This window comes from Leuresthes tenuis, unplaced genomic scaffold, assembly GCF_036924035.1.
Source record: "Leuresthes tenuis unplaced genomic scaffold, fLeuTen1.0.hap1 SCAF_21, whole genome shotgun sequence".
NCBI lineage: Eukaryota > Metazoa > Chordata > Actinopteri > Atheriniformes > Atherinopsidae > Leuresthes > Leuresthes tenuis.
In genome coordinates, this window is record NW_027325375.1 from 19175851 (window position 1) to 19192322 (window position 16472).

General features: G+C 38.4%; 1 protein-coding gene across 1 annotated transcript in view; it reads right to left on the bottom strand.

Moving 5' to 3' along the window:
* grk6 (G protein-coupled receptor kinase 6) overlaps positions 1–11149 on the bottom strand; it is a 63301-nt gene extending 52152 nt beyond the window's left edge. The window contains exon 1 of the mRNA XM_072374532.1: positions 10907–11149. Coding sequence (XP_072230633.1) covers positions 10907–10958 — 52 coding nt within the window. The 5' untranslated portion in view covers positions 10959–11149. The remainder of the gene's footprint in view (positions 1–10906) is intronic.
* Between the last annotated feature and the right edge of the window lie 5323 nt (positions 11150–16472).

Consider the following 16472-nt stretch of genomic DNA (forward strand, 5'->3'; position numbering starts at 1 on the left):
CCTCTGACCAGGAGAAACTCAACGCTGCGCTGCAGGATTTGCTATTCAAATACTCCGAGGCAGCTGCCCGTGGGAGGAAAATAAAATCGATTATTGTCAAACATACACTGCAAACAAGATGTGATGCGTGTGTCCGGGAAACAGATGATGATGATATCAGAATTACAGATAAGCTGATTGATGCCTGATATCTGCTGGGCACATCAGTGACAACGTAAATCAAGACAAACAGCAGGAGAACACAGGAAGGCACGAAACGCAGATTCTCCACCAAATGACAAACATACATGATTACAGTCCAGTTAGCGGTTTAGTCAGGGAGGAAGTGCTCAGCCCACACTTCAAGCTATAACGATCATCAGGCCCTTTTTGTCAGAGTTAAATCAGTGGTAACAGCTTGGGATGGGTGATCTCAACAAACGACCCAATGGCAAACTTTTAAGCTAGAGTCGTGGTCTGAATCACACGTTTAGACTTTACATATTCACATGATTTATTTTCCTTATGACTGCCTGGAGAGGAGCGTTGCCACTTCAACTTGAGACAAAAAAAACATTACAGCTGCTTATAAATTTACAAAAGAGGGTCTTTACATCATTTCTGCTGATCCTAAGAGCTAGAAAAAGGACAATTGGCCGTTTGTTTCTTTGTTCTTCAAGATGTTTCGCCTCTCATCCGAAAGGCTTCTTGAGTTCTGAGGTGAAACATCTTCAAGAACCAATGAATAGAAGTCCAGTTGCTCCTATTCTAGCTCTTAGGATCCCCTTAACCTGGAAGATTCTACACCGACAAACATAACTTATGTATAACTCTGCTCTGTGGTTAATGATTTGGATCAATCTGAGCAGGAGTGGCATCGAGTTTTGAAGAGAATTTAAAATACTTCTTTTCTTATCTTAACACGAATTTAAAATAAAAACAGGAGTTAAACGTTGATTTTACACCACAGCCCAGCAGTGTGAAAACTGCTGAGAGTCCGAATATGAAGTCAAGCTGCGCTGAATTTTAGGTGCTGATGGGTCATTGTTGCGGTCTAATAAGAAACAAAAACAAAGTTAATCTTTGATAAATGTCACTGTGTAAGAGCTCAGGGCTTCTGGAAGGTTTGCAAGTCAATACATGGATGAAAAAGAAGTTCAAAGAAGATTCAAAATGCGACACAACACAAACTTGTAAATTAGCAAATCTTAGATCCACACAACTGTTTGTGAGCTTCTGATGATTTGTAACTCTTACATTAACTCAAAATTCATCCACTTCCTCCAAGAAAATTTAGTTTCAAAGTATTTTCTTAATCAAAGGCATAAAAAAGGCTCCTGAAGGTATGAACCAGTGTTGTGTCTACACATAACAGACAACTTAGCAAAGAACCAGTTTTAAATTGTATCTTTAGGCACTTTGTTACTTTGTTCCCATTTCTTTAGTTGCATCTATGAAAAATACCAGCGATAACACAGTTTGACAGACACAAAATAGTATTTTTGCTCTAACAAGGTGATTCCCCAAAGAGCTATTAGCTGAAAACTTGGCATATCTCAGCATGGTGTGCAGTGGGTCCTTAAAACATTTGAGGAAACTGGACAAGTGGAGGACAAAAGAAGAAGTGTCAGGCCTAAAAAAAACTATCTACAACAGATGAACAGGATCTGAAAGTGATGTCCTTAAGAAAGAGGAGAAACTTTCAAGCAAAGATCTGAGAGATGCATCTGGACCTTCAGCTGATCCATCTACTGTTGGCCCAAGCCTCATCAGACATAGTCTCCATTGAAGGGTGGCTGTCAAGAAGCCATTCTTAAAGAAATGACAGAAAGCTTGTCTAAGAGGGTTCAGGCTGTGTTGAAGAATAAAGGTGCTCAGAACAAATATTCACTTTCAAGCTCCTTAGAACTGTACAAACTCCATTTTTGCCTTTTATGCTTTCAGTGTTGTGCTTTAAAGTATTAAAATGAGTGGGTTTACATCAGTTTTTAACTGATAAATATGAAATGAGCGCAGCTTTTTCTTGCTTCATAAAAAAATAATCTTGTCAACAGTGAACATATGCTGCCTCTGGTCCAGTCAGAGATTATATACTATGGAAGGAACTAATTCAACTGCATTTGGACATTGATAGACACGTGTAGAACTGCGCAACAACACTCCCAGAGTGGACACCATGATAGAAACTGACAAAAAAAAGTGGCATAATAAAACAAAAGTGGATCTTAAAAAGAGTATTATAGAAGTGAAAGAAGCGTGACCTCTGCCAGTTGATATGAAGGATGTAATAAAGGACTTTGTATAGCAGAAAGCCAGAGGAATGCAACTGTAAATTCAATTTTTGTTATGGCCTTGATGCACCTAAGTGTTCACTGACTCTGTCTTCAACTGTGTCCTGTTCTGACACTAAATATGACTGTCTGCTGCTCTGTTTTCTTAGTGTCCTTTAGGCGTTGTTGTTAGATGTTTTGAATTTGCATTTCTTGCTGCACCTGTTGTTGAAGTTACCTCATGTTTATGTGACGTTAATCATTACACAGAAAGGTTTATCACTGGCCCTCTGATGTCAAATATGCTCTCAAGATGAACAAGAATGATTAGATAAAGTGGACTGTGCACTAAAGACAGTTTAATTTTGAGTATGTTGACGGTTCGTAATAAAAGAATCGATGCAGAGATGTATCTGTTCAGACAGGCACTAGGCCCATGTTTCAGTACTTCATAGCACTCCATAACACTGTGGAAGACTCAGAGGAAGTCATCAAACGGTGAGAAATGAACATGAACTAGTACAGTTTTAATGAAGTGTGAACATATCTTTCAGCCAGTTTTTATGAGGGAAATTACGTGCCGTATTTCCATTTATGTTTGCACGTCTCAATAAATCAGTGCATCTTTTTCCTGTTTTCCTGTAAACATAAAAAGACTTGCACAGCACTGTAACTCCTTCGTTTGTTAACGAGTAATCAGATCTATCAAAGTTACTGAACTTTATTTAGAAACATGACTCGCTATCACTCAATGACTTAGACCAAACTTTGCAGATGGAAACTTGAGATAGTAACGTGAATAAAGTTTGTTGGGCAGACTATTTTCTGCTTTTCAAACCAACATATCTCCTGGCGAGATAAATCATATTTATCTGCTGTTGCTGGTTAAGCAGAGGAATGAAGTGTTAATTTACACGTACGGGGTGTAAATTTACGTATAACTTGCAAGTATTTTTAAAACACAGAGAGATCCTGTTGACAATCAATAGTTAATTTTCAGCAATTTGTGGAAGAATTTTTCAATATCGCCGCAATCGGCTCAAATAGCTGAAACAGGTGATTATGTAATAAAACAGCCTGGGCCATTCTGACCACATGTGGGTCAAAGGTCATAATAAGTAATATAAAGAAGGAAGGAATGAATGGCAGACTAATTTATTGAACACCTAACTGCATCACTGGCACTGCTCCCAAAGGCTGTTCATCATATCTACCCAACAGATACTTCAAAATTCAAATTAACAAGTATATATATACTCATCTGTACCTCTCATGTATGGAGTCCACAGGGCTCAATTAATGGACCACTTCTGTTTTCTTTATAAATGTTACCCCTGGGCCATCTACTTAATATATATAAAGGAATCTCCTACTATGCAGATGATACTTTCCTCAACAGCCTCTCCTGTCTCCTGTCTGAATGCTTCTCCGTTGCTATGGATGTATTCAAATTTCCGCCATTTCAGTTCAAGTAAAACTGAGGTTCTTGTGTTTGGCCCTGACAGTTTCTCTAAGGAGGTCAGTCAGTATCGGCCCCCTCATCAGCAACATCTAATCATCTGCTGACAATCTTGGTATCATCTGGGGAGCCACCATGTACATTATTCAGAATTAGCTTGCATACGCATGAAAGCATAGCATATAAACTAGTAAAAACCTTTCATAGACACTAGTGAAATTGCTCCGACATATACTGGTTAAATATTTTCAGATGATTCCACCTGAAATGGAAGGCATTTCACCTAAACCGGAAGTTGGTATAGTTAGCTCATTGCGCACTTTACATCAGCGAGTCATAGCTAAATATTATTTATTATAAGTAAGGCAGCTGCTTCATATGATTATATGAAAGCTTTTCACTAGTTTATATGAAAGGTTTCACAAGTTTATAAGAAAGTTTTTCACTAGTTTATATAAGTTTTTCACTCATTTATATGAAAGATTTTCACTAGTTTATACAAAAACTTTTCATTAGCTTTTATGAAAGGTTTTCACTAGTTTTTATAAAGGGTTGTCATTAGTTTATATGAAAGCTTTTAACTGAGAAAGACTCACATACAAACTCGAGAAACTGATGAGAACAGCCATGAAAGGGATTGCCAGCGATGCTTACCAATCTCTCTTTATGCAAGAGCATTGTTTTAAGCCAGGCACAGAAAAACCTGCAAGAGCCTTTGCATAATTTGTATTCTGAATATAAATTAGTACCATCTGAGAGACACTATGGGGCCATCAAATATTAAAGTAATTGTTTTAAATTGTTGTTCCTTCCAACTTCTGTAACACTGCTGCGCAAACAAACTGTCCTCAGATAAGTCACAGTGTTTTTTTTTTCCTTTTTATGTTGTTTTAATTAATTTATCTCCATCTTATTAATGCTTTTAGGGTGTATTGTTGTGGTAATGATTACTTTATTTAGTGGGAGAAGCGTGCAATATATTGAGTATGTACTTTATAGTCAGCCGGTATACCTTAGTTCAACTCCACATGAGTAAGGCTCAAAGTCTTTTATAGTTTTAATCTGAGCTTTTTTTGTATCAGAGCTTTGTTATTTTGTGTGACCGGTTGTGAATGCAGCTTTTTGTAACACTGTTGTGCTTTGGGGGGATAATAAAGTTTATCTCATCTCATCTCCTCTAAGCCACATATAACCTGGGTTGTCTTTTTAAATAAAAGACTAAAGGTTTGGAAGATTTTTAGCCTTTTGGATGTCCACAAAGGTTGCCTCAAAAAGTGTTTTACGGGTGTTTTGCTCCTCTAAAGATGAAAATCTTCCATTTTGACGATCAGAAAGGATCTCAAGTCACCTGAAAGCATGTCGGACTTGAGCGAGGCAGCCTTTTCTCTCTATGAGTTTGGAGTTGAGTTGTCACCATTTGAGTGTCTTCCTGTCTGCACACACGTAGCAGAGGTTTTCTTTGCATCTGTGGTTTACTCTAACATGATGTGTGAACATTTACATTTCCAGCTGTAAATTGGCACCTTATTGGTTTTAATCTGGCAGAAACAAACATCGCAGAGTTTAGCTGTGACCTATAAATACCATTTGGTAATTCCATTTGTGTTTTTTTTAATAATGGCCGTCCAATAACAGCTTAACCCACCCAAATTGCACTTTCAGCTTGACTTCAGAGGCATCTCTGGTCTTTATCCTCCTGTTGTCTTTATTTACTGAGAGCCTCAGCATCTCCATGATTAATCACCCATGCTCTTTTTGGGCCCTGACATGCTTTGATTGCCTGGTTTTGCCATCCAAAAATGACTCTATTTCTCCTGATCACTTCTTTTGCCAGCATTTCCTGTCATGTCACTGGATGTTAGGTTAAAGCTTTCAAGGAAACAAATGTGCAACATAGAGTTGGCATTCTGAAAAAAAAGTTTCTCTGTGTTTCTTTTTTTAATAGGAGCCACTCATAATACTTAAAAAAGTGGATATAGTTTTAAATAAGAAGTTTAAATTCTGCTTTTTATGCCATTGAATGTATTTTGCTAAATCTGTTATAGAAGTAAAAGCTTTCAAGTGCAAAAAAAAACAGATTTAAAGGTGAACGTGATGTTCAATTTCCTGTGAATTTCAAGGCTACACAAAAAGGTAAATGCCATTATTTAAGTCTTAAAAGCAATAAAACAATATATAGGATCAGCAGCCCTGAAAGAAAGAAAAAAAGCAACCTAAAATGTAAACTGACATTTACAGACCACAACATCATGTCTGTTCTGCAGTGAACAGGTCAAGAGAGAAACATCACAAAATCTGCATGTAAAAAAAACCTTTCCGTTGAATGTAATGACTTTCTTCCTGTTTCTGTTTTTCTTCTAAATAACACAAGATCGGTACTATTGTACAAACAGCAGATTACCAGTAATCTATCAGACTGTTTTGAATGTCTTCAGCTGCAAAAAAATGTTGTTCGTTTTCACACATCCTGTCATTTTGAAGACAAAAGATGGTTATCAACTGAAATGGAATCATGCCGTGCGCACTACAAAGGCACTGTGGATGGGGCAGCCAATTTTTGCATCTTATTTGTATTTACTGGCTTTGAATAGACAATGTATCCATGTTTTATTTGGGGCTTCAGACTCGTCTTCATAATTCAAAACCACGATATTTGACGTAGCATAAAAGTACGCCAATAATATTTACATAATAAGAACTGTAGAACTTACACTCTTCCCCTGACCTGAAAGAGGCATTAACCACACTGTGCACACATCATGTGAGAGAATATTTCAACACCATAACTTTTGTGATTCGCATTTCATAAGTGCTTATTGGGCTTCCAACAGGAACTGAAATGAACAAGAGCATGATTCAGCTCAAGTACAATGACTTATAGATTCTGGTGGAGAAGAAGGAACCAGCGAGGAGTTTGTTTTCGACATAAATGTACGTTTTGATTATCATTCAGTAGAGTCTTGTGAATTCACAAAGTGTTACAGGTCAGGACATAACAACCAATCATCTGGTTCTTACCAGTCTTAAAATAAAGTGAAAATAACCTGAGATTACAACAACACATATTACACTGTGTCTTTATTTATTGGACAAAAACTGAGACAAAAGACACAGAAGCAGTGTATGAAAAACTAAATGAACCTTTACTGCTTCCATAGGAAATAGGTAGACTGACACAATGCCAAGGAGGAAAGACATCAGCAGTGATCTTAGATAAGCAACTGTTTCTGCCCATCAATCTGGGAAGGCTTATAAGGCCATTTTCAAACTATTTGCAGTCCATCATTTTACAGAGAGAAAGATTGTTCACAAGTGGAAAACATTCAATACAGCTGCCAATCTTCCCAGGAGTGGACGTCCCAGCAAGTTCACCTCAAGGTCAAAAACCCAAGAGCTACATCTCAGACTCTACAGGCCTCAGTTAGCATGTTAAATGTTAATGTTCATGACAGCACAATTAGAAAAAGACTGAACAAGTATGGCTTGTTTGGAAGGGTTGCAGGAGAAAGCCTCTTTTCTCTAACAAGAACATGGCAGCACAGCTTAGGTTTGTAAAGTTACATCTGAACAAACCACAAGACTTCTGGAACAATGTCCTTTGGACAGACCAGACCAAAGTGGAGATGTTTGGTCATAATGCACAGCAGCACGTTTGGAGAAAACCAAACACAGCATATCAGTACAAACACCTCATACCAGCTGTCAAGCACAGTGGTGGAGGGCTGATGATGTGGGCTTGTTCTGAAGCCACAGGACCTGGACACCTTGCAGTCATTGAGTCCACCATGAACTCCTCTGTATACCAAAGTATTCTAGAGTCAAATGTGAGGCCATCTGTCTGACAGCTAAAGCTCGGCTGAAACTTGGTCATCAACAGGACAATGATCCCAAACACAGCAGCAAATCTACAACAGAGTGTCTGAAAAAGAAAATAATCAAGGTGTTGCAATGGTCCAGACCTCAACCTGACTGAAAAGCTGTGGTGGGACCTGAAGAGAGCTGTGCATAAACCAATGCTGCAGACCTCAATGAGCTGAAGCAACGCTGGAAAGAAGAGTGGGCCAAAATTCCTCCACAACCATGTGAGAGACTGATAATGTCAAACAGAAAATCCTTACTTCAACTTATTGCTGCTAAAGGAGGTTCTACAAGTTACGCACATGCTGCGTTTGTAGCAGCTTGATTTGATGGAGGAAACTGTAGAAGACAACAAGGAGCAAAATCTGAGAAAAATAGGGAAAATGTCTAAAGTGTGGGAGCATTTCAAAGAAAAGAGAAAAAAAAAATACTGTACAGTGTGTCCTTTGTCACAGCCAATTAGATTCACCATTTCTAAGATGTGTTAGAAACCATGAGCAAAACAACAACCACAACCACTGATTCCTCCACCATCCTTCTCTTCTTCTATGTGCTTTTTATGGCGATAATGTGGCTTCATAGAAACAAATCACTGACATAAAGCTGCTTTTGCGAAAAAAAAAAAAAAGAAATATTGAGTATTGTCCATGCTTTCAAACTCAGAACACTGATAAACAGAGTTCAGAACCAAAGTTATGTTATCAAATCACTACAAAAAAAAAATCAGCATCAACCAGAAGTGTTGCTTGCTCTGGGCTCTTGTAAACCCATGAACCAAGTTTTATGACTCCAAAACAGTCAGCCTTGGAGACAAACATCTGCATCACGAGAAAAAGTTCCAGCTAAAATCTAAAAGTGCATATCAGTTGGGATCAACCAGTACCCGACAGCCATTATGGGAATAAGTGAAAATTTCAAATGCATTAGGAGAAAATTACAAACTAATAGAGTTACCAGAAGGTATTTATTTACTTATTTTCTGTCATTATTTTGGCCACAATCCCTTCGATGTACCTAAAATAAAGTCATAACTTGCAGAGGGGAAAAAAGAGAAATCATCCATTTTCACCCCGAGTTTTGTTATATAATCTCTGGGTTGCATAAACCCACAGAACAACTGACTTATTTGCACACAGTAAGAGACACAAAGTGGTCGGACTGATAGCTGAACTCCCGAACTGCTGAGCGTCACGCTGCATGACTTCTCCTCACTGCCACTGTAAGGCCGTTTCCTCTCGTTGCAATTTGCAGCTGTCAAGCTGGGAAGCTTCATTCTTTTAAAGGGAAAACATAGCCTAACACCTGTGTGGAACAATGTCCAAGCAAAGGCTTCCTCAAACCTAACAGGAAAACTGATTCAGGACCTCTTTCAGGAGCAGGTGTGAACTTTTCTGTCGTTGGATGATGATCCACAGCTGATAACTTTTCTTACAAGGAACAGACAGGGAATAAAAGAGCTCAGGGACCTCTTTACTAATCACACATTTGCCTATTTGAGCAGCAATCTGCTGAATTTACAAAGCGCAAACTCAAGACTTTGGGACTATATAAAAACGTAAATCCAAGACTTAAGAGCAAATCCAATGACTTTTGCAATACATGAAGTGCAAATCCAAGACTTTTGGACTATATAAAGTGCAAATCCAAGACTTTTGCAATACAAAGTGCAAATCCAAGACTTTTGGACAATATAAAGCGCAAATCTAATGACTTTTGCAATACATGAAGTGCAAATCCAAGACTTTTAGACTTTATAAAGTGCAAATCCAAGACTTTTGCTTTACATGAAGCGCAAATCCAGGACTTTTGGACAATATAAAGTGCAAATCCAAGACTTTTGGACAATATAAAGTGCAAATCCAAGACTTTTGGACAATATAAAGCGCAAATCCAAGACTTTTGCATTACATGAAGTGCAAATCCAAGACTTTTGCACGACATCAACCCTTAGCAAATTTTGTCAATTTTGACTAAAAGGTTACAACTACTTCCAACTTGGATAAGAAAATTTTCCAATTGAAACAAACAATGTTCACTTTAAAACCAGATTCCTTTCATAACTATACCTTGATGTTTCAGTAAATTTCTACTTCACAAATGGGCAAATCCAAGACTTCTGGACTATATAAAGCATACTCGGAAGCATATTCGGAAGGTCCGAAAAAAGCTGTATTCAGTACTTCAGATGACAAGCATGCTCTCATTCGTGTGTAAAATTCAGGGGATTGCCCCTTTAATAGGCTTAAGCATGTCAAATTAAACAGAATGGTGCTTTAGACTAAATCAGAGCCGAGCAGTAAGTTTTAATGGCTGCATACCTCTTTTTTTTTTTCTAACTCTGGGCAAACTTGTCCCCATATCCGGTGAGGTTTTGTCAGGCTCAAACGCTCCCTGAAGGTCAGAGATCACAGACAATCCTCTGAGAAACACTTTTGAATGGGCACAACACTGAAGCTTGAGTCCTGGCCCTCTGAGAGGCTGCAGATAAGCTCACAGCGAGGGATCGTAACACTCATCTTCCCCTGTCCCTTTGCAGATGGCATTGGGATTATGTTGGCCGTGAGTCAACACAACCTTTGTTTCCTCTTCACAATAACAACAAAAGGTCTCTGATGTGCTCATGTATGAAGTGCAGAAGGAGAGCTGCTGCATGAGCTGGGCCAGTGCTTTGTACATATTACGCACAAGCATAACTTCCACATTCTACACTTGTCTGTCTTTAAAGAAAGGGCGCTCCGGGAGGAACATTAAAATCAATTGTGCACAAAGCCCGGCACGGCACAGCACAGCTGCTCTGCCTCAACATCCTGTTTCGCAAACTATAGGACGATGCTGCAACATCAGCAAGGGAAACCCGACGTGTCGCTGCAGTCTCAATTCACAGTTGCAAGCCCTTCCGGACTTATTTTAATGTGCATTATCGGAGCCACGCCAAAGTCACTTTAAATATATGTTAAAGCGTCAATCACACTTGCGCCTTCAGCATTCTGGACAAAAAATAAGTACTAATCTTTCCATCATCCTTCGTGCGCCAAAAATAATGCAATATTTGAGTAGATAATAACGATCTGGAGGTGGTTTGTGTGTGATAACAGAGTAATTGACAGTTTCATGTACACCCCGAACTCGGCAGAGGAAAATTTGAGCTTTTAAGAGGGTTTACACGTATTTACGGCAACATCCTGCTCGCATCATCAGAAGATTTGACAACCAGCCAAGAGGAAGTGCAGTAACTGTCCGGATCACCCATGTCCGGGGCATCCCTACTGCCGTTGGACCGGTGCCGTGTCGATACGACAGCCGGGGACAGGAGCTGTCAAACTGCCCTCTCCATCCTTACCTTCCCGAGCTTTAAGCAGCACGGTGTTGGCCACGATGTTCTCCAGTTCCATGTTGATGCTGTGCGGGGTTACGGCAGCAGCAGCACTCGGAGCTCCCGGTGGTCACCCCCCCGGCAGCTTCAGTCACAGTTATCCTTCCTAAACACCGTCCACCACCTCTGCCCACCGCCCAGTCTTGGAGTTAAAATTGAACTCTCCGTCTTCGCTTTCCCACAGTCCTGTCCGGTGACGATCCGCGCCCCTCCTCTCCTCTTTCTCCTCCTCCTCCCGGTGTGTCTCCGCCCTGAAAGGCCATCAGAGAGGAGGAAAATTGACAGGCTGCTCACGCTGTTCTTTAAACATATCACGACAGACCTCTCACTCTGCCCAGTTTACCGTTTTGTTTTTGTAGGAAGCTCGACTAAAAGACTTTACTTTAAATAATATTTCTTCGAAGCTAATTTTGTATTTTCATTTACTGCAACAAATTTTGAGTGAAATTAAACTGTTTACTTATTACTTTTAGTTAATCATAAACACTTTTTACTTCTAAGTGACTTAAAGACCCTTCTTACTTCTATATTTTACTGTATAACCTTTAGAAAACCATTAAACCATGAACAATCGTTTATCAGGTTTCCATTAGTGTTTGAACAGTTAGCTAATTAAGGGTTTAAACAATTAATTTCAGCTGGCCGCACTGTCACCTCATTGCAGGAGGGTTCCTGGTTCAACTCCCGACTGGGGCCTTTCCATGTGGAGTTTGCATGTTCTCCTGTGTATGCGTGTGTTCTCTCCAGGTACTCCAGCTTCCATCCACAGCCCAAAAACAAGCATTGTAGGTTAACTCATACTTGTCTGTATGTGGTCCTGTGATGGTGACCTGTCCAGGGTGTACCCTGCCTATTGCCCATTGACAGCTAGGATAGGTTCCAGCCTAGGCTGGATCCCAGCCACAGTCGTAGGCTGTCCATAAGCTATAGGCTTAGCCTTTTAGCTAACTATTACTTTTACTGTTCCTTGAAATGATTCCTTCTAGTTAATCCTAACCTTTTTCATTACTTAAACATTTAAACAACTACTTTTAGATGCATGTTTTTTCGTTTGAGCTATTCTTTTGTTAATAGTCAATCTAAATTTCGCATATATGAAGACAATATAGGTCAGTTTGGAGGATTTTTGCTTAAACGGTTACTAATAAATGTTTCTAACTTTTGCCAGTGTTTTGCGCTTCATTAATCAGTTATTGAAATAATGATTTAAATTCTCAAGTTATGGATATGAGTGTCCTTTTTTTGCTTAATTGGTCACTATACCTGACCATACCTGATCTTAACAGCTTAATTTTCCTTTCCCAATGATAATTCACAATTCAAGTCAAAGTCTATCTATTATGTAGAAATGACAAATTCTCATACATGCCAAAAAGGTTGGTGTCCTGCCCTGTTAAATCAAGAAATCAATAGATTACAGTCTGTGGAGCTGTTCATCTCTCATCCTGCAGGAAGTGTTTTTTCCTGCCCAGATCAATAAAATCAGCACCACAGTGCATTAAATGTGCATTAAGAAATGCAATAACTGTTATGTCATGCATACTGATGGCAACAGCTTGCACACCAGGCAGTGAGTTGTTTGTTATTGATTTGCATCAATGATTGTGTCTTCTGGTTCAAAAGAGCCAATAGTATATTCATTTCAGGGTCAAACATTTTGGGAGGGGCTTCCTGGTAGAGATATATGTATTATTAGAAAGAAAAAACGTGTTTTTTCATCACCTGTGATGTGCTTTGATATAGCTCTCATCTCTTTAAGAGGCTCTCAAAACATGCTGCTCCGATTGGTCAAAAATGACCGTATCCAGGGATCTGCCAAGCTAAAGGCTTTGGTGAACAAAACTAAACACTAGGTAAGCATTAACCATATTTCATGGAGATGTCATTAAGGAAATGAAGAAAAGCATGGACTATAAAATAGGCCTTTCAGGCAGCGTAGGAGCTGTGTCTCCTGTGGGAGAGAACAATGTTGTGCTTGCTATCTTTATAGGAAATTAAAAAAGCTATATAACATGCTGAGAGAAAGGGAAAAATCCATCTTTCCATCCATCATCATCTCATCCCAGATCAAGCTGTGGTGGCAAAAGGCTAAGCACTGTATTCCTTTTCCCTAGCAAAGCATTCCAGTTTCTCCTAATTCCAAGACATTCCCATGAAATAGGATATGTTATCCATCCATTTTCCATACCCAGTTATTCCTATTCACGGTCACAGGGGGCTGGAGCCTGTTCCAGATTGCTAATTCTGGGTCTACCTACGGACTTTCTCTCAGATGGGCGTGCCTTTAAAACTTTAAGAGGAAGGTGAGCATGTATTATCCTGGGAAAAAAATAATTCCATGATGAAAAAAAAAACAAAAGAAAATTATTTAATTTAAATAACTTTACCAAAATGAATAGAGAAGAAGTCACCTGGACAGTTGGGATGAGATGAGCTCATAAGTAATATGCACATATAACCAGTAATTAACAAATCATTGAGACTTAGGATCTCTGCATCATTGCTTTCTGCAGATAATGTGGTCCTGTTGGCATTCATCGAGCTGAGACCTTCAGCAGGCATTAGGGCGCTCAGCCGTCCACAGGGCTTAACCTAACATCCATCCACCTCTTCTTGATACTAGGGAGCTTCATCAGAAGTGTCCCACCTCTCAACTCGGCTCATCCAACAGCGACAAGACTCAAAGGTCCAGTTCTGTTCCTTTCCATCATCATGTTATGCTAAATCTGAATTTCATCTATTCTTTGTGCATAATTAAATGGTTTTCCATACTTTCAGCTTAACTCAGATTATCATTCAAACACATTTTTACACTATAATGTATCAAAGAGCAATGGAAAATGTGTTGTTTGCTGTTTGTTCTTCAGCTATTTGGACACAAATACAGAGTCTTTCTGGTTGGTGCTGGAGTAGCTTGCATGCGCATAACGTTAATTTTTGAGGACGCGCCAAACAAACGTCTAATACACAAGACAGCCGTGATAGAACAGCATACGCGCAGTTAACAGCAGCTGTATTTTAAGCTTAAAACAGCTGGGATGAAATTCAACACTTTTAACTCTGGGGCAAAGGTTGGATTTCCCACTCTGGTATGAAAGTGAGTTACTGCTTCAAGTGGAGGAGTTTAAATCTCTCAGAGTCTTGTTTACAAGTGGAGATAGAACAGAGTGCAAAATCAACAGGCTGATTGGGGAAGTCTGTACTGTACCAGTCTGCCATAGAGAGAGATGAGCCCATCGGTGTCCATTAACCAACCAGTCTTGGTTTTAGTTGTCAACTATGGTCATAATCTGTGGATACTAAACGACAGAATGAAATTACAGATACAAGTAGCCGAAATTAGCATCCCCCAGAGCATGCCTGGGCTAAGCTGTAGGGATAGGCTGTGAAAGCCAGTCATTTGGGAGGAACTTGGAGAAGAGTGACTGCTCCCCTGCATTGAAATGAGGCAGTTGAGGTGGTTTGGGCCTCTGTTAAAGATGCCTATCACATGTCTACCAGTGGAGGTGTTCCAGGCACGTTTCACTGGAGGAGGAGGATTTGCCTCAACGCTGGCAGATGGTAATGAAGTCACACCTAAGTTGACCGCTTTCCTATTTGAAAAAAACTAAATGAACAACCTCGTCTTATAGTCAAAAGTGGAAAAACCGTGAATGAGAACATTTCACGTTACACTAATCTTGTTCATGTCGGTGCAGTTTTCTAAACTTGGCTTATAGAAACTGAAGAAAAGTGTCATTTTCAGCTGCAGTAAGCAGCTGTTTTCAATGAAAAAACTATATCTCCATCATATACTTCCTGCTCGACATTGCCGGTTGGCAAGGTCAGGTGGTGAATATGATGAAGCATTTAACAGCTAAAGAGCAAACTGTTTCAGTGAAGAGTTGGGGGACCAAAAAAGGCAAAAAGACCAAAAACACAAGATGAGATTAAACAAATAGTGTTCAGTGTTGCTTACAGATTGTTTCTGCTCTCCCAAGGTGAACAAAATATCTTTATATTGCAAATTTTGCCAACAACACTGCAGCATTTCTCTGAGTCATCAGTGCTTTCACAGATCAATGCCAGATAATGTTGATCAGTATCACAATAGCAAATCAAACTGTAAGAGCATTTATAGGACAAACTTGTTTAATTTGTGTTTAAATTTGATGTGTAGCTATTCAATTTGTAAGAGGAGGGATATTCTGTTTGAATAGATGTTTTTTTGCCAAGACATGTATGCTTTCCTCTGTAGAACCGAGCATGTAACATTTTAGCTGAAAGATATTTTCATATGTGGTTTAATATTACAGAGTTACTCGACCATTTTAAAAATGAGTGAAATTAATCAGATTGTGACTGTTTCTGAGAATTCCTCTCATATACCAGATATATATATATTTTTTATTAAAGTGAGATTTATTTGTCAACATCCAATATATTTACATTTTATGAATACTGCAGACAGGTAGCAATGTATAAATAATTCACTGAAACAGAAATGAACAAAATAGAGGGAACTTGAGGTGGATAAAAGGAAATTTAACCTAAGATTTAGGCTTTACTATTGCAAATTCTCAATGTGCAAACAAAGCCACAATGATGAAAGGGACGTTTGATATGCAGTTTTAGGAAAGTTAATCTAAAGTCTCTGCCGTTTGAGAAATACTTTTTGACTCAGGAGGACATCTAGAGGATAAAAACAGAAGCTGCAATTTTCACAACCACCAAACTCACCTCATATCCTCCTGTAGAAGAAGACATTAAAGTCAATAAAAGTTGCGTTACATCATTCAGGTTTATGAATAAAAAAGAAAATCAATAAAAAAAGAGAATTTCTTTTCAATTTTGGTTTAATCAGTCATGAATGATAATGACATTTTTTTAATTACTTCTACATACTGTATTTTAATCAGATTGGATTCACTTCAAATTCTGTCCAGCTATTTAAATGCAGTCTCACTGAGAGTTCACTATTTTATTAGTTATGGAACAAGTATAACAAGTTAAAAATTTGATTTTCAAGTGGAACTAACTGCCTTTTGACCCAAAGATCACCAGTTTACCATCAAAAAACATTATGTTTCATGTAAAATTATATTATAGAAATACAGAAATCTTAACATATGAGCAAACAGTCATCATAGTGCCGGTGCATATAACAGTTTCAACAGACATTTATATAAAAATTATAAATAAAACTATTCATCTGAGTTTACAAATACCTTCATTATTTTATATTTATACATAAACTGTCCATCTGCACATTACTGTACATATTTTTGTTCATCGTCTTTTTGTAAACTTGTTTTTCTGTACACTATGTATATATTTATTTTATTTCAAATGACCACTATTTCTTATTCTTCTCTTTTTTTCTATTGCACTGTCCTATATTTGCTAAGAATATATCTTATCTTATCTTATCTTATCTTATCTTATCTTATCTTATCTTATCTTATCTTATCTTATCTTATCATGTTCAATTACTTTTGTAAACAGTTCATACAACTGTTTTATGTAAACTGAAAACCCTTGAGTGATGGGTTGA